The following is a 19,396-nucleotide window of genomic DNA, read 5'->3' as shown; positions in this document are numbered from 1 at the left end:
TCATGTAGCTTTCTGTTCATGGCCCTAAGAGGGAACAGAAACAAAGAGGTAAACACTACAATAAGTCTAAGAAAGGAAGTTATTTTATTCCACCCCAAAATTGAATGTGCAGAAAAGTTCTTTCCATGCTGCGTGACTACATTGCCAAATATAATTTCTTCTTCATTATTCATAGCAATTCTTTGATGGCTGTCTGTATGGTCTACATTTGCAATTTATGCACATGCTCTGGTGTATTGTCTTTTTTTCTCTCTCTTTGTGAACTTTACATAGCATCTCTGCCCTTTCTAAAAACATAACAAGAATAAAAAAAATTATACCCACTTCAATTAGTTTAATATGCTATACCATTTCCTATTCCAGAAAAAAACATATACAAACTCATTTCAAAAACTATCAACGTTGTTTAAAATCAGCTTAGGAAAAATTTAATATGAGTTTCATTATAAAAAATGTTTACGTGAGTGAAAACATGTAAATTTTTATTTTTAATATGTGTTGATTAATTACAGATGAATATTTAGACATCTGTAGATTATTCTTTCATTGTTTGAAATCAAACATGCATTATATAAATGTGGGGTGTTTTTCAGATATTGGGGAAACCTCTAAAATATTATAATAAATTATTTTATTTATGTATATCTCACTTTTACTATTTTTACAAATAGCTCAAGTCATTGAACATACCCAACACACCTTCCTCCTCCTATTTTCCCCACAACAACAACAACTCTGTGAGGTAAGTTGGGCTGAGAGAGAGAATAACTGGCCTAAAGCCACCCAGTCAGCTTACTGTACAAGGCTAAGTCCTGCTTTCTAGCCTGGTGCTTTAACCACTAACTGGCTTTATCAATTATCATTATATAATTATAGAAATTATAAGTTCTAATTATTCATATATTTACTCATGCCATTTGGCAGCACTTCATCCCTGAAATACAGAATCAATATTTTTTTTCCCTTCATTTTCCTTGATGTTTTCTTCAAGCCACTAGTAGGTGCTATGTAGTCAGGTAGAAAAAGACATGAAAAAGAATACGGATTAGAATTAAAATTTAATGGCTTGAAATACACCTCTCCGATTCAGAAATTCTAACGGACTGACCTGTTGGTTTAGCATAACATGGGGATTTTCATTCTGTTCCTAGTCTTCTCTTTTCTTTGCAAAATGTGAGGATGCTACATAGGCACCCCAGAGAGTGACAACCTGATAAAGATAGAAAAATGCCAATAGGAATGACATTCCTTAATTTCATTTCCTGTGAAAGAGTATAAGAGTAGTGTTTTTACTGCTGTTCATCCTCTACGTATGCAAATTGGCAAAAACTACATGGAATTGAAATACATAGTTGAGTAATGTATAGAATAGAATAGAATAGAATAGAATAGAATAGAATAGAATAGAATAGAATAGAATAGAATAGAATAGAATAGAACCTTGGAGGTCTTCTAGTCCAGCCCCCTGCTCAAGTAGGAGAACCTATACCATCTCAGACAAGTGACTGACTAGCCTTGTCTTATAAAGCTCCAGTGATAGAGCACCCACGATTTCTGGAGTCAAGCTGTTCCACTGGTTAATTGTCCTCACTGTCAGGAAGTTTCTCCTTAATTCTAGGTTGCTTCTCTCTTTGATCAGTTTCCAGCCATTGTTTCTTGTCCTGCCCTCTGGTGCTTTGGTGAATAATGTGACCCCCTCTTTTTTGTGGCAACCCCTCAAATACTGGACTACTGCTATCATGCATCCCCTATTTCTTCTTTCTTTAGAACAAGCAAGATAATACAAAAACTCCTATGTTTTTTAACGTAGCTAAAGTTGCAAAGAAAACCAAGAAGAGTTTGCCTTCTACTAACACAAGAAATGCTTTTTATGTTTTCTATAAGTTCTACAAATTTCTCCAGATGCTACTGTACCTTTCACTACACTAAGCATCTAGATGTCACTGGAGGTTTAACATAAAGATTGTGCTAACATGCACCCTTTCAAGTGAAAAATAAACTTGGTTTCAGTGATTAAAGCAGCCTAGAATTTCTCACAATAAGTTCTACAATGTGAGAGCAATAAAAGCATGAGAGGCCCCATTGATTTTTAATGTCTTACTCTAGCTTTAGGAACCAGGCTATCGTGTCCAGTAAATCAAATGACACCTGCCACTGCTAGTTGAGAAAAAAATATGGAGAGGCTGAAATAGAAGAAGTGAACATACACAGCTGTTTTCTGCTGACTTTTAAACATTTTGAGAATGAGTACTCAGTTCTGGAGCAACCTGGTACTAATATAAGCTATTACTAATGTATTCCCAAATAGTAGTTCGAGTAGCATATACTGTAGGATAAAGTTATTCAGATATTTGTTCCATGATATAGGATGCCATCTACATCAGGGGTCCCCAACCCTGGGTTGTGGCCCACTACCAGGCTGTGCCTGTTTAGACCCAGGCTGCACAAGCGGTACGTGAAAGACCCCTCCCCCCCAGTCCGCCAATCTGGAAAGGTTGGTGACCTCTGATCTACCAAATGTTCTTCCATGTTATAGCCATAAAAAGAATTAGCCCAGCTGAATCATGTCAAAGATGTCTGTAAAATCAGAAATTTATACTTAGTTCTCAGAAGTATTTCAAATATACAAAGTTTTCAGAACTATTTTACATACTAAATACAAATGTAAAGTGAAAATAGTGTAAGCAGATTCTTTGTATATGTGTGTGTGTGTGTGCGTGTGCATGTGTGCATCTGTATACATACTGTTAATGACATGCCAAGTGATATTTCTTCTTTATGATTAGTGCCTGCTCACTGTAAGTTGGCAAGAGAACCAGTGCCATGAAAATAAACACATTAATATGAAACATAACAAGCACACTTTGGATTAGACCAGAGACTTTTATAATTCAACATTCTGTTCTGACAGTCGCTAAACTGGAAAGCTATAGGCACAGTATAAGAGCAATCTATATATACTACTAAAACTGTTTTGTCTGTAACCTTTAACTGATAATAGACAGTTAGTTAGACTATGTAATAGAATTTTAGCATAATGAAATCTACAGGCATATGGGAATTTCAAATCTTATTCTTCATTTTCTGGATGAATACTTGATGGTAGAGAACAGCAAATCCTATAGCAGGGGTGTCCAACCTTGACAATTTAAGACTTGTGGACTTCAACTCCCAGAATTCCTCAACCAGAATTCTGATGAATGATTCGACTGTTTTGTTGGGCACAAAATTAGGAAGCCTAACAGTATGCTCATGGGTTTTTATGGTAATCAAATGAGGGGGGGGGGCTCTGAAATGGTTCTCATGATAAAATCCCAGCTGGATAGTCAAAAGAGCTATACTGTGGTTCGTGCTTAAAGATTTGACAGAGCAGAGTACATTCCTGTAAATCGAAAGCATTTTTATGAGAGTAAATTAACATATGGAAGAAATTGTGAAAACCCTATCCAGCTTCTAATATGTAAACAGTGCTGTAGCTGTAGATCATAAAGTAAATAACTGATTTTTTTTTTAAGCACCCGGTCACCAGATGGTGAAGAAATGTTTGAATTTGAAGCTGATGAAAGCAAAATGTATGCCATGAATGTTGCAAAAAATAGGTGGGATAAATTTTCATTCTGCACTTTTGGTCAAGTGGCTTCTCATAACATCAGTAGCTTTCAGAACCAAGCATCTATCCAGTATTTGACTCCAACTATCATCTCTTTGCTGTCTTCTTTCCTCTGTTGCTAACCCTCATTTACCTCTGAACAATGAAAACAGTGTATTATATTTGAACAGAATCTTGGAATTATCCCAGATTTCCTATACAAAGTCTTAAGGATGTTTTGGCACATATTTCAAGATTTTCCTTTCTCATTGTCTGTCTCTTTTCTGTTAACATGAATAGTATGCCTTGCTCCAAATTGTTCTAAGTGTATTGTTGATTAACTTAATGGGCTGCTGATCACCTGCCTTATTTGGCCTCAAGGCAGGCTGTGACATATAGGTGGGAGAGGTTTTTTTATTTTTAACGTTAGTAGAGAAGGAACATTTTATTTTCTTTAACAAATGCTGAAAAACCACAGATCTGAGTTACTTAGAAATAATATATTTTTAAATAATTAACAAACTTTTCAATATTTATCGAGCACCTAGGAACAGGATAATATATGTAGCTCAGTGAGAAATTATTTTTCTCCCAACTACACATTATTAAACATACAAGGCTAGTATTCTGCTATGATCCAACTGTTTGTATCATCTTCTTCAAAAAGAGGGAAAGAGCGTAAAATTAATCAAGTCATCGTAGCAACTCTGTTGCATCTGTGGAGGGAAGTTATTCTTTTCTGTGATAACAGAAAAAAGTGTTATTATTGCTTTTGAAGATATACATCAATTGTTCAAGAAGAGTTGCTTAGGAGAATGTAACGGTTATTTTGGTGCACTGTGGAAAGCAATGTAGGATTTTAATACTCAGGCTACTAAATCAGTGAATATAAAGTTTGATAAGGAAGTTATAAATAGGCGGATAGAACTGGATGGCTACAGCTTACAAAAGAGCATTTTGCATGTCATAAAATTCCTACATGAACAATTCTGCATATTGTATATTACAGTAGATTTCTGTGGTTTGGTATTCCCAGCCGCTGCGTTTTCCCCACATACAAAGAGTCCTCATTTAGCTATTACAGCTGGAACCAGCAACTTAGTTGTCAAGTAAAACAGTCAATAAGTGAAACTGCAACTGTTCTCACTTCAGGTTTCCTTTCCTTTATAGAGCTGCAAAGATCATAAATGTGAGGGTTGGTCGTAAAGTTACTTTTTCATCACCATTGTAACTTTGATGGTTGCTAGGTGAGGAATATCTGTGATAAAGGTATTCTTGGTTACTGGTTCATCCACCGAATATAGTGGTGTTCTAAGAAGAATTGCTAATTTTTAAAGGTAGAAAGTTATACTCTGGAGATGCTTATTAATCCAACATTATAATGCTTGCTGCCACACCTACACCTATTACACTTCACTTACATATGATATGATACGTCTCCTGATTTGACTTTTATGCATGGAATTTCCTTCATAAACAGCTTGAAAAGTGAATTTCACTGAAAATAAGGCACAAATATTAATATCGGGCGGGCATTTTGATCATATACAGTGAATTCATTTTTAAAAAAAAATCAAAAATTTACTATCAAGTTTGAAATTGTTTGCACTGACTGTCTCACAGCTATGAAGCCCAAAAAAGGGGGCATGTGGGTGACATATGTATAGTTGTATATAATTTCTGAAAAAGAACATTATTGTAAATAGGCTAAAGCAGTACAACACTCAAGATTATAGTTGACAATATAAAAAGAAAAACAGCTTATGGAGTGCAGGAGGTTTTAAACACAAAACCTCCAGAGGTACAAAGTTGGCATTCCAAAAGAGCCTCATAGTATTTGATATGAATCACGCCAGCTGGTATGACTTGAAAGTGTTCCTTAAAGATTGTATGTGCTATTGAAAGTTCCATCTAGGAACAGTATGTGCAATGATGAGCATGTATTGTATGTTGATTCCTTAATGGAAATCTTCCCTGATTGTGTTGGGGAGCCATAAGCAACAGAAAACGGGAGAAAAAGGCTGAAAACACCTACCCAATATTGAGTTATCTAAAATACTAAAATACTTATAAAATAAAATACTAAAATATTTATCTAAAATGCTAAAGGAGCTTGAACCTGGTTAGTATTGGTGCAAAGAAAACTCCCCGCGAATTCACGACTCAGCTCAAAGGAGATTTCATGATAGTTGTAAATACTTCACTTAAGATGAGCCAGCCAGCTCTGATAATAGGATCAAAGTATTTGCAATATTAAACGTAGCACATGTAACTGAATAAAAAGATCAGCAGAGGGTCTAGTTATAATCAAGCTAGAAAATTTGTGGATCTTCCTTCTTACCCTTCCTTTCGCAGTTGGTTGTTATAAAACCGTGGTGGCGAACCTATGGCACAGGTGCCAGAGGTGGCACTCAGAGCCCTCTCTGTGGGCACGTGTGCCGTCGCCCCAGTCCTAGGCCTTCAACTGGGTTTTATAAAACCTTTTTGCTTTAGGTCACTGCTGCCATGTGCAAAAAAAAAGGTTCAATCAATCAATTTCAACTTCCCTTGGGGAAAAAAAAAGATCTCGCAAAGTTGGAATTGATTGATTGAACTTTTTAATCCCACCCAGTCTGCTGTTACCACAGCAGCCACGCCCACCCAATGGGTCACACCCACCCAATTGGCCACCCCCAGCCAATGGGCCACACCCACCTGGCACTCGACAATGTGCAAGTGGGTTTTGGGTTGCAGTTTGGGCACTCGGTCTCTAAAAGGTTCACCATCACTGTTATAGGATCTAATAACTGAGGAATTCTGGGAGTTGAAGTCCACAAATCTTAAAGTTGCCAAAGTTGGAGACCCCTGTTGTAGATGATAGTGTGAGTCTCATATTAACATGACTGATCAGTCAGCAACCTTTCTGAATGTTTGTCAACATTGAACAGATCTATGGAAATCTAGTAGCTATGAAATAATGTAATGGAAATTTTATGCAACGGTTAAAGACACCTTGGTTGCCCCACATTTTTATATGATCCCTTGCCATTTGCTGTTGATCCCTTCCCAGTTCTGAGTCACAGTCCAGTTCAAGGACACCTGTCCTTTTCCCTGTGCAAAGCCGAGTTTCGCTGAGTCAGAGACCAACACACATGAAACATTGTGCCTGGTGACAGCAAAACTTGGGAGCTGAAAAGAGAATTTAGATCTTGGGCTCCTTTCATGGCCCACATAAGCTGAGCCTCCCACTGTCGGGCAGTCAGACCGGCATCTGACCCATTTTAATTTGTGCAAGAGTGTTAGCTGCCCACTAAATACAATTACTTAATTATTTGTGGGATATTGTGTGGGAGGACTTGGTAAAACAAGCGAAACAAGCAGTTATCTAATATTAGCAACAGACACAAGACAGGCTTTACAACTGAGGACCGATGGAATGACAATCAGTATGGCTCATTCTGCTTCTAAGTTTAGCCTCTTTAATAAATGAGTAACATCATGACTGGAATGCCAGAAAACTCTTCCTCCAGTTACACTGACCCTTTTCTCCATTTGATTTCACCCAGCTGCCATTTATCTATAGATCTGTTTACACAACGGATGGTCCCTGGATTGGTGGTTGACATATTTGATGCCTTCCATAGGCTGCTTTGTTCTATAGCCGATCCTTAGTAAACAGATTCTTACTGCTCTTGTGCCCATTTCCTCACTGGCCCATGGTAATAATAAGCCTATTTTTTTCATCTTTTCTCCTCCTTTCACTGCTTATAGAAAAGATGAGGCCAGGGAGAGGGAAAAAGACTTTTTAGTGACACCTTTACAGGTGCTTTTATATTGAACAAAATGCAATGTTCCTGTCAAACATGAAATTAAATGAGTTGCGTAGTATACTTTCTTTAATGATGCTAGGATTTGCTGTGCTAGATGAAGGATGACAGGATATATTAAACTTGATTTGAGGAACTATTGAAAAGAGAGAAGTGGGTGGTAAATAGAAATTGCTTATAATTTGTCGTATCTTTATAGCCTTGTGGTTTTGTTTACTATTTATTTTTAATGTATCATATTTACTTGAAAGGAAGGGAAATTTGAACTCAAGATTTATTTATTTAAGTTTATTGGCTGCCCAACTTTAGAGGACTCTGGGCAACAGTGATTCTTGCCCATCCCCTCTGCCAGAATATTTTTAGGCAACATAGAAATGTATTTGCAAGCTTTACAGAAAGGAATAGAAATTTAAAAAGAAATAAAAAAGAGATACATGTAAAACTACCCCCCCCCCCAAAAAAAAGTAAAAAGGAGAAACTCTTGTTGATATATGTCACACATTAATAAATGTCAAACAGATTTATAAATCTTTTCGTGGGGAGAAAATAGTAATTAATGGTTTCTGACATAAATATCATAAATTTATATGCTATATAAAATATATTGAGTTATTTTTTTTCTCTTATTAAATAAAATTGCTTTCTCACACATTTCTGTAATCTAATCCTTAATATCAGAAATATTATTACTTTTCAGTTTTTCAAAATAATTCTCTCAATTCAGTGTAGCCATCACTCCTCCAAAATAGCCAAATACCATAGTTTCAAGGCATAATTAAAGGAAATAAAAAATCCAGTTAATTTTATGTCTTAAATACTTAGCAAAATGTTGAATCACCTGTGTAAAATTTTGCAGTGAAAGCAATTATCTAAAATTGTAAGATATCCCCAACATATAAAAATAATTTATAATCAAAACCTTCTACAGTAATATCACTAGATTGCCTAATAAAAATGGCTAAGGGTACCGAAATTAAATTGAACAAAGATAAGTATTTTCACATTTCTTCATCATTATATTGGTGGATCTTATTAATACGTAAGTAAACATAAACAACTGCAGTGCTGGGGATAGATTTATTTGGCGCAGTTTACTACAGGAAGAAGCTGAGAAGGCATGCTTTTGAGGCATTAAGCTATTTCTTTCCTTTTATTAGCAACAAGGCATTGAGTTGTCAATGATCGATGAATTTCAGGGACTTTATTAGATGGTTGAGCTATCAATTATTATCACACTTCATCACACTTCATAGTACAATGTGTAGCTCAAACCCCAAACACTTCCTTGTATGCAGTGTCTTCAGTATTTTTAAGCTACTCTGTTGGGATGTCCCTTATCCGGCTTCAGAGAGAATAATTTAAGGTCATTGAACAGAGCTCTGAATAGAGAAGAGGCTTCAATGTTTATATTCATTAATGAAATACACTTCTGCATGGTATCCTTCTTTTCCCCCTAGAATACAAAATCCTGTTTAGAGAAATTGTACCATTCTATCATTTCTGAAGAGTCATAAATAGACATGTTTCATCCGCTGTTCATTCTTTTTTTTAAAAAAATCATATTTTTTTCTCCTTTTAATCTAAAAATTGTGGTTGACAGGCCTAGTTTTCTTCTCTCTCTCTCTCTCTCTCTCTCTCTCTCTCTCTGTGTGTGTGTGTGTGTGTGTGTGTGTGTATGTATTTGTTTTCTGATATAAAACTTTTATATATATAAAAGTGACTGTTGCAGTGTTAATCATCATTGCTGACTAGTCTGTTTACTGGTTTGCATCTTTCTCAGCTTTGACATTATAACAAAGACTTGAAAACTATGAATGCATCCTTTTATTTATTATACAGAGGCTCTATTTTGGTCTGAAAAATCCATTCACTTGCATGTTGCCTTGCCTTTAGAAATCACAATCAAATTATGATCAAATGTGAATGTTTATGTTTTAATTTTAGCACAACTTTTACTGGAAAGGGGAATAGAGATAATTTTAAAAGCCATCTTAGAATATGTGAGTGAGCGAATAAGTGAGGGAAAGAAAGCATTTATTGTAGTTGTATAATTTATGGAATATTCCTACAAACAAGATAAAAGGCACAATGTGAATGTCTTAGTCATGTGACAAACTATATACAAGGCTAGTTTCTATAGCCTTTGTGAGCTGATGCTTATTGTGCTGCTTGAAAACATGTTGGTTTCTTTTGTTAGGTTTTGTGCCTGAAAATGTTTATAAGAAATAACTTTGAAGAATCTTTTCCTCCCATTTTACTTTGTAATCAGTTGTGTGTGCATGTGTGTGTGCGCGTGCAATTATAAAAGAAATACTTATTACGTATAAATATTGATTCGCTGATTTTCCCATCAATCTACTCACCTCTAATCTCAATTGCACACACACGTTGATTCATGCATCACCTTCTTTCACTCATTCCATCAGTCTGTTTAACTGTTATTACTCTATCCTCAAAAACCAATATAATATTCTTGTTTAAAAAGTTCTATCTTTGTATGGATTGGCTCATGGATATTTGTAAAACTGCCTTCTCCAAGTGGAATTGTCCTGTTCAATATGTTATTTTATATGAGTAGTCCTGTTTTCAGGAAGTCAGGGAAAGAGCTTGAAAACTACAGTTTTCAATTGAGGGTTTCTGGTTTATTAAATAGTTTCCTCCTAAAATCTGGTTAACTTTCATTCTCATGACCTTCTGGAAGCTGATAAAAACCAAATTCTTCCAGAGACCATTTGGCACTGTTGGGGATTATTAGTATTAATGCTTTTGAATTATTTGTTAATGTTTTATTATTGTTAACCTCCAAAATTCCATGGGGATTATGGTGATATATACTGTAACAAACCAGTAAATTAAATTGAGGATATTTTTAATGGAGCACCAGCAGAAATGAAAATTTCTTTTACTTAACTATTAACTTCTCCCTAAGCGACGATAGAATGTCTTCTATATAGATAGTTGGCAAATGAAATTTTCTATTTCTAGTATTCTATATAATTATTCTTTGGGATTTCTTAAGGATCTATAGACATTTAAGCTTGCAGAGATGACATGTGTACTTCCTTTATAATTTACATGTATTTTGTAATTTCATGTCTGCATTGCCATCAGTTTACACACAGAGAGAGAGAGAGAGAGAGAGAAAAAGAGAGAGAGAGAGAGAGAGAGAGAGAGAGAGAACAAAATATATAATAATAAATAGGTTTTTTTAAACAGAGGGGAAAAACCCACAAGCAAATAGAAAAATGGCATAAAACCTTGTAGGAGAATTACATGAAATGTAATAACAATACTGTATAGTAGAAGACAGTTACATAATGCTTATTTTTGAATAAGAGCAAGCAAGTAGGGACTTGAAAAATGAGCATTTTAAAATCCAGTGAGATGCAAAGTGTTGAAAACAGAACTATCTGTGGCAATCAGTTTGTAAGAGAAAGCAAAGTCTAAGGACTATTACTTGGAAAAGCATGTAAAATTCCAGTCCATTTGAGGATACGCTTAACAAAATCTCTCATCCTAATCGGTGTTATAACTCCAGACATGTGGAATCTGAAATTGTGCAATAATTCACCCTCATTAACCATATCAATATGAATAAAATGTCATGTCAGGGTCCCAGGAAATCTGGTGCACTCCTTTCCCAGAAAAAAACCAAGGGCAGCATAAAAGTTAAGCAACCATGCTACTTAGTCTCTCTCTTTTCCTCTCCATGATAATTATGGGTTATGAAAGAGTGATGAGAAAGACCTTTTCACTTATTGACAATCTGCTGCCAGCCACAGCTTCCTAGCATGCTGTGACATTTGCACCCAGCATGCTATTCTTTTTAGGTGATCATAATTTTCACATAGCAAAGTTGTGCTCCAGTGCACTGGGGTGTCACTACCTTCTGTAGTTTTATATATGTTGTAGCATGTCATTAGAATTAGTTGAGAGTGTCTGAAAAAACTCATCCTTTCCAAGAACCAGACAGGTTAAGATTGCTCATTGTAGCTACATTTATACAACATATAAAAAGTATGACAGGGGCTTTTGCAAATCTTCGCAAATTTGATTTAAGACCAGATCTCTCTGTGATGCCTCCTCCTTTTATTCAGTAAACAAAGCGAGAGAAGTCTTTAGCTTCAATTCTAAGTAGTATTAATTTCTTCTCACTCTTCTACATTTTTGGAACAAATAATAGCAGGAATAATGGAATCAGCTGTAGTTTGAGTTAGAAGCAACTGCCCAGACATTTTAAGTAAGTTCTTTCTCTATTGTTGTCCCAAAGGTACTTTTTCCAAAAGGCAACTGGACTTTCTTGTTTTTGTTTTTTTTTTAAACGTTTTGTTTCTCATCCAGAAGCTTATTCAGTTCTGAAGAACCGGGACAAACATTTGGGACAACGATGACCTGGATGATTGAGAATTTCCATAGACATTTCTCTGCCATTGTAGTAAGGCTTCCTGTACTGTATCTAATGAAGCTTACAGTATGTTATCTGTAGAGTCTACAGTGTTGGTTAAATACAAGCATTGTTACACTTAGGTAGGTCTATGCCGACTTCCTAGTCAGAGATAAAAAGTAAGGAGTTATTATGCTCCCTGGCATACTTTCTCTCCAGGTGGCTTCTTTATCTCTGCAAAGGGTAGTCTTTGTGATTCCTCCTGTTCACAATCACTTCAAAAGCTTCAGCCCAAGCTCTCCTGAAAATACAAACCTTCAACAGTCAATGGTGCCTAGATCTGGTTGTATCTGCAAATATGTATATGTATATCTTCATCTGTCCTTTCTTTATCTTCCCAGGGTTTTTAGGTGTCTTACCATAACAAAGTAGGAATCCATTCTATTATATATAAGGTTGTGCAGTGATGTTGATTGGAAGAGGAAACCTGATTCAGAGCAAGTGTGGATGTATGTGCCATACCTTTTGGCAACCCCTTAAAGTAGATGTTTTCCCTTAAGCTTCATTTGACCCTGGAAAAAATGTATTTGATTTAAGGCTGTGTCAACAGGTGTAACATGCATATTTCTGCTCACTCAAAAGTATCTTTTCCCTTTTAACTCAGATACATGACATGGCTCACAATCATAATCACAACAATAATTATCAGACATTTGAATCTAATCTTCTGTATTCTTTTTTATGATGGCCAAAATGTTACACTTGAACAGGACAACAATATAATTGTTGTCATAAATTCTATATTCTGCCAAAGACATTAGAAATTTGAGATAAATAGGTGGGCTTGAGGCTTGAATCACATGACTTTTTTAAAAGTATTTCTTTTGAGAAGGCAATCGGCTTTGATAACTACAGATTTCTTTTTTGTTTATAAAACCTGTACCTTTACCTCTTACATTTCTCTCCTTCACGGAGCACGATGGCTCAGTAGTTAAAGACCCTGAGCTTGTCAGCTGGAACAGAGTGAGCTCCTGTTATTTGCCCAGTTCCTGCCCACCGAGCAATACAAAAGCATGCAAATGCAAGTAGATAACTAGATACCACTTCAGAGTATAGTCATTCTGCCTCAGAGTATAGTCATTCTGGCCACATGACCATGGAAATGCCTTCATACAAATGCCCCCTAGAGTCAGAGACAGGAAATCTTTACCTTTATATACAACACACACACACACACACACACACACACACACACACAGCGTGGCACTTTAATATGTTGTAGTAATTCCTTAAGATGTGTGGTTTAATGTACTTAATCCTGGGCTGGATTAGTCATTTGCTTCCTTAAGCAAAAAGTTTGCGAATATTTCTGCAAAGTCAGTTCTCTCATATCAATAACTTGTGCCAGATTGAGCGCTCTTTATGATATTGTGAAAACAATTATACAACAGACAACCTAGACATAGAGAGACAGAATGTGAATATCTCAGTAGAAATTGAATTATTGGTTTCTTTCATTCATTCCCTCTATTAAAGAATCTATTTGCTAACTGATTGTATTTTACTGTGATGTAAAATCCAAATAGAATGAAAGGTGCTATAGTTGTTAAGGTGTTAGAAAGCCATCAGGAAGATCCAAGTTTAAGTCCATGAAGACATGGAAGCTTACTGGTAGCCTTGGGCCAACAAGTCACTCTTGGCCCAACTGACTCTGCAAGCTATTTGTGAGGATAATAGTTGAAGCGGGAGTAACAATATTAAGAGCTGCCTGGATAACTCCTATTCTGTAGATGGGGAGGACTGTTGGTTTATGGTAGCACCAGGTAGGATTCTTTTTGTCTGATGAAGTGAATTGCAGCGTAATAAAACATATTCCTTTCAATAAAATGTGTAGGCTGGAAAAGGTGCTACTAGCTTTCTGATTTTTCCTCCCTCTCAAATGTCTTAGCTAAAATGAGCATTTGTGATTGAGAGTAGCTAATGAAATCTTCTTGTTAACACTGTGGCCTGATTCACTCCTCTTCATTTCTAACTATATTTAAATGCAGTGCATCAGTGCAAAAGGGAGATGCTGATTTTGATCCAGTCTCAGCTATAGGAGCTCACTATCCCAAAGTACACAGTAATTATGGTGGGAGATATTTGGAGGAGGGAGTGCTATGGACACTGATTGACATTCTTGAAGGAAGCATGAGTTATAAACCAAACAACTTGAGGAAGCAGGTATATATAATCTACTTATGTAAACCTACTTAGTATATTAAATAAGTAAAATATAATTGCTATAAAAATGAATAATGACCACAACATATCAGAGTGTTAAGCCTTAAGCAAATTAAGATGTGTGGTTTAATGTACTTAATCCTGGGCTGGATTAGTCATTTGCTTCCTTAAGCAAAAAGTTTGCGAATATTTTTGCAAAGTCAGTTCTCTCATATCAATAACTTGTGCCAGACTGAGCACTCTTTATGATATTGTGAAAACAATTATACAACAGACAACCTAGACATAGAGAGACAGAATGTGAATATCTCAGTAGAAATTGAATTATTGGTTTCTTTCGTTCATTCCCTCTATACGTGCTAAAGAAAGAGGAGGACTAGACTTGATGGCCCTAAACCTGATGTTCTTGTGTTTTGCTACTTCCAAATATTTGCAAAATATTTCATTATTATACTTAGTTAGACTTCCAGCTAATTAGAGCCTAAGTGAGTTTGTCCCCATCCTTATAGCCATCCAGAAGTCCCTCAAAGTACGGTTATGTCAATGAGTTTGCAGATCTCAGAGAAATAGGGAATTGTTGAGATGGCTTCATTGTCTAAGGCTGTGGGATTGTGTCTAGTGTGTGCAGGACATGTGATGCAGTAATATATCTTGTAGGAACTCCATTTTTATATTTCTGGGTATCGGTACTATATCCATAGACATGATTTTCTATTAAGATGAAACAAACTTAACATTCTCAGTAAAATCTTCATCATAAAACACAATCAGACAAACCACCAACACTTCACCATTTCATATATGCAGCATATGTGTCACATGGATGTAACCAAAATCATTTCAGTAGTGCTTACTTTTCAATATATAATACAGAATGAAAAAAAAAATTGAGTTCTAATAAAAGACTGGAAGTCAGGTGAAACACAAGCTGGGACAAGCTGGGCTGCCCTGGAAGACTATCCAGAAGCTTCAGCTGGTACAGAGTGCAATGGCATGGCCATTGAACAATGCACATTACATCTCTGCTCTGCGAGTTTGCCAGTTTGCTTTCGGGTCCAATTCAAGGTGCTGGTTTTGACCTTTAAAGCTCTGCATGGCATGATCATGTTTTATTCTAGGGATGGTATATTTGTTTTTGTAATTTTTATTTTAATCTGGATTTTATATTTTTATGTAGCCTGTTTCTATATTTATTATTGTTTGATTGATGTACACTGCCTGGAATCACATTTTGTGAGATGGCTGTACAAATTGGATAAATAAAGTTTTTTTATTAAAAATGCAAGCAAGTAGCATTAATATGAAATGTTAGCATTGAAGAAAAGGGGGAAAAATTATCCAGACATCGCTTGACCATTTTTCTTGTTTTGACCTCTTTTGAAACTTTTTGTTTCATTTTACAAATGTATATTTGATGCATTCCCAAATGACACTTGTGTGACTTGAGCATATGTAAATAAGAAAAAGTGATGGGTTCTTTGTGTCTCTTAAAGGTCTTAGTAAAAAGAAACATTTTGGGCCTACATCTGAGTTATAATTAGGATGGAGAAAGCCTCGACTCCAGTGGTGATTGTTTTCACAAGAAATTAGTACTCTGGTGGAAAAAAGTTGAATTGACTGTCAGTGTAAAACTTATCCAGAGCATAAGTAGCAAAGGTGCCCACTGAAGATCTATAAACCTAAAGTAGATTTTATGTGAGTACACAAACCAGTAGGCATGGAGAAGCTGGTCTTGTAATTGGTTTTGGACTTCATTTTCTATACTCATTGACGACAGTCAGTGTTGGTTGGAGCAGATGGAGATATAGGCCACTTGTTCCCAATGCTTTCTGCATATTAATTTGTTAAAACAACAGAATATATTTGAAAACTACTATTACCTCATTCACTTGGCAGAGAAAGGATTCATGGCACTTTAACAGATGATAGTAGCAGTCCAGCTCTTGAAAAAATAAAAGCAAAGGACCAGGCTTCGTGTATACTTGGCACAAATTAGTCCATAAGTCTTAAATTGAACTGAAATTAGCAAAAGGAATTAATCAAAACTAACCCAATCTGTTTTCAGCAAAATTTGGGAATAATATATATTTTAATTTGGTTGAAGACAAATAATAATTTCCCAAAATTATCAAAGTCACATGGATAGATGCATTTATTTATTTTTAATAATTTCCACAAGATATTTTATTCAAATTCTAAATTAGTCACTATGTTTGTTTGTTTTTTTTAAAGTGTAAAAACTCAGATTACTTCATGGTTCCAGGATATTTGGCTTACTTGAGTAATATGTTTGCCATTGTAGAGTGGGAAACCTATATTTCAAATGCTCTTGTCTAGGCTCGTCAGTGGTCTGTTTAATTTCTGAAACATCTATGGCTTTTTTTTAAAAAAACAAGAATGTTAAACTGAAACAGGCAACTTTGTATTCTGTTGATCTTTGAACAGGATGCTATGGAGAAAATGGAGAAAATTGGGCGGATTGTGCTGCCAAACCACAAGGATAAAAGGTAATAGGATTTTTCAGTGAGTTTTGTTTGTTAGAGAGTTATAAAATTGCATAAAGCTATTTATGCTGGGAAATGAATTTTTATCCCTTTGTTCTTAAATATCCATTTTTTTAAATATAACTTAGGAACATGTGGCCAAAAAATTGCAACCTGATGTGTAAGATGCTTTAAAAAAGATATATGTTGTTCTGAATAATATATCAGGTGATCAGCACATGCTAGGAAACCCATGTGTATTTCTCCATTCTAACTTGTTGAGGAAGTAATAGAATTTTTTATGGGAAAAAGAAAGCTGGTTCTCTTTCTCTATAGTTGCACCTTGATTATTTCACCAGTTTTTAACAATATCTGTGTTGCATCAAGTAGAAGAAATTAGAAAGACAGACAATAGTTAAGCAAGTAATTCCCCCATCAGTTATCTCTCTGCTGCAAGTCTCTCCCTATTTTTGACTTCCACTAGAAAATATTCCATGTTCATTTGGGGCCATATGAATTATGGTACGTTGGCGATGGTTGTCACCATGTAATGTTTTTTAAAGTGCTTATTGTGAACACATCGCCCTCCCCCTTCCAATCTTCCTTCTTTTGTCTTTTCTGCTCCTAGCCCTGACATGGAATAGAGGGGGTAAGGGCCCACAAGAGTTGATGGAGGAACATACGATGACTCAATTTTGTCATTTGTTTCTTCACTTTCATTTAGTACTGGCTGGCCAAGCCCTGCTTTTCAAATCACTGAATCTATCAATTTATGTACAGGTAGTCCTCCACTTAGGATCATAATTGATCCTGGAATCTCACTCATTCACTGAAGTAGTCATTAAGTGAGATAATGTGAGATTGCTTTGTTCAACACTGCAATCCTGGCTCTCCCAGTTTTGCTTGTAAACGAATGCACAGGTCATTAAGCAGAGCACAGGGAGAGGGCCCAGGACAGGTCTTCTGGGCATGGTGAGGTGGTGATAAGGCAAAAGCCTCCCATCATACTCAGGAGGCCAAGGCCTTGCTCCAGCAGGGAGAATGATTGCAAGAATGATGGCGTTCACTAGCATTTTTCCTTCCAGAGGGATGAGAAAATAGAAAATTTCTACTTTTTTAAAGTTTTTAAGGATCTGGGCATCCACTCCACTTCTGCAGTGTTAACAGACTGTGTTTCATTTACAAAACTGCTTGGAACTTCTGTCCTCATCCTAACCTGTGAAATTAGAAAACCAAGACTTCTGAAGAAAATTCCCGACACTTTCCTTTCTGTGATCTTTCTAACTATCCTGCCGGTATATTGTTTATTTAACATGCTTAGTTTCCTGGGTGCAAGGGACCCAGACTAAGATCAGACTAGATTCTCCTGCCCTCCTGCCAAGGCTCAGCAAACCCTTTGGCTTTGCCTAAGGGGAAAAGCTATCCCAAGAAACAAATTTGGACTCCCACTAGGACTCCTAAACACCATAAATTCACAACAAGAATATCACATATTTTCAAAGGAAGAACTTAGTCCCTGTCATCTCTTTTGTAGTCTTTGATTGGAAGACAGTATTTTTGAACTGAGGGCCCTCTGCATTTATACATTCATTCAGTGGTGGCAGGATGAAAGATGAGTGGTTCAAAACATCAAAATCTTCCTATAGGAGTGCAGAATATTTCTTGCTTTCAGTTTACAGGTAAAGCAGAGGATTGAACCTGAAGCGGGTTATCAGTCTCCAACAAGATGGCAGAACATAATCAGAGAACATTCCTTTCATGAAGTTTCTTAAGTGAATTTACTTTAGGCTCAAAGGAGGTTTCTTCAAATAGTAAACAGTAGGGAATCTTACTGAAGAAGTGCATTGGTGCCATCTGCAGGTTCACTGAAAGTTTTACATATAAAGTCTATGTAGAATACTTTGCTATTTGCAGTGAAGACTTCAGTCTGTTTACAGGTTAAGAATGTGAACACAAAATGAATTCTGGCAAAATGGATCTAGATTTAAGATGACTCAGAAAAAGTGACAGTGAAACATGGAGAATTCCAGTACTGTGATGCATTCAGGTTTCTGTTGCTTTAAATCTATCAGTCAGGACACCCTGACAAATTTTCTTTTGTAGTTGGAAAATCAAAAGGAGCTAGGTCATTAGCCCCGAGGCAATAAAAAGTCATGAAGGGATGGGCCTAGATTAGATTATTTGAACCAATACTTTCTGGGTTTGACATTGCCAAGATTCTTCCCTTGTTTACACATTGGTCCCGGCACATGCTTCTATTTTTAGGAAGTGGAACAGCTTCTCTAAAGCATTCAGATTAAGTTTCCCACTGGTATTTGATATATTGCCTGTCATTTTGAAGTAAGAATTCTGAAAACACATCAGATACTCTCTGGCAATATGATAACCTGCAAGAAAACAATCCTGGTGATATTTCGGGTGGTTAACTGCAATAACTGCAGATTGTGAAATATCACTTTGTATAACTATCCAGCAATACAGAAGAATGTATTTACCTGCTCTGTAAAGCCATAGAATTCATGACCTAGATTTTAAGTAGCTCAATTATAGTTCAGTCTCTTGATTGACCAATTCCTAGCTCACTTCACTCTATCACTCATAAAAGAAATAGTGTATGTGTGACTCTAATAGTAAGAGCCTAAGTATTAGAACCACTGAAATAAACACAGAATCCCACATTTTATGTTTGTACTTTATAATTATATAGGACTGGATACATTAATAATATGTTAGAGGAATGGGAGCCTTTTGGTAGTTTACAAACACCTTGAATGGGGCATCAGCAGTGGAGTTTAAAAAGTCAAGATAGCATTGTAATTGTGCAGCCAAGTTCCATCTCTGTGTTTACATTGACCATGGTAGAGTCTCATTCAATAACATTGTAACACAAAAATGAAATATTTTCTTGCTA

At 36.0% G+C, this 19,396-nt stretch overlaps 1 protein-coding gene across 5 annotated transcripts in view; it reads left to right on the top strand.

Annotated features, from left to right (window-relative positions):
* Positions 1 to 19,396, top strand: part of FGGY (FGGY carbohydrate kinase domain containing) — a 148,322-nt gene that overhangs the window by 126,741 nt on the left and 2,185 nt on the right. For 2 of the 5 annotated variants that reach the window (XM_039319913.1, XM_039319915.1), the window contains exons 15-16: positions 672 to 742; positions 16,448 to 16,509. In XM_039319913.1, the coding sequence (XP_039175847.1) occupies positions 672 to 742; positions 16,448 to 16,509 (133 nt within the window). Of the gene's footprint in view, positions 1 to 671; positions 743 to 12,180; positions 14,003 to 16,447; positions 16,510 to 19,396 lie in introns of all 5 variants that reach the window. The other 3 variants (XR_005553779.1, XR_005553778.1, XM_039319916.1) reach the window with 3 other exon arrangements.

The sequence above is a fragment of the Crotalus tigris genome, unplaced genomic scaffold (assembly GCF_016545835.1).
Source record: "Crotalus tigris isolate CLP2741 ecotype Arizona unplaced genomic scaffold, ASM1654583v1 scf7180000023617.9722795, whole genome shotgun sequence".
Taxonomy (NCBI): Eukaryota; Metazoa; Chordata; class Lepidosauria; order Squamata; family Viperidae; genus Crotalus; species Crotalus tigris.
Note: the sequence above shows the minus strand (reverse complement) of the source record. Positions and strands in the feature narration are given on the sequence as shown.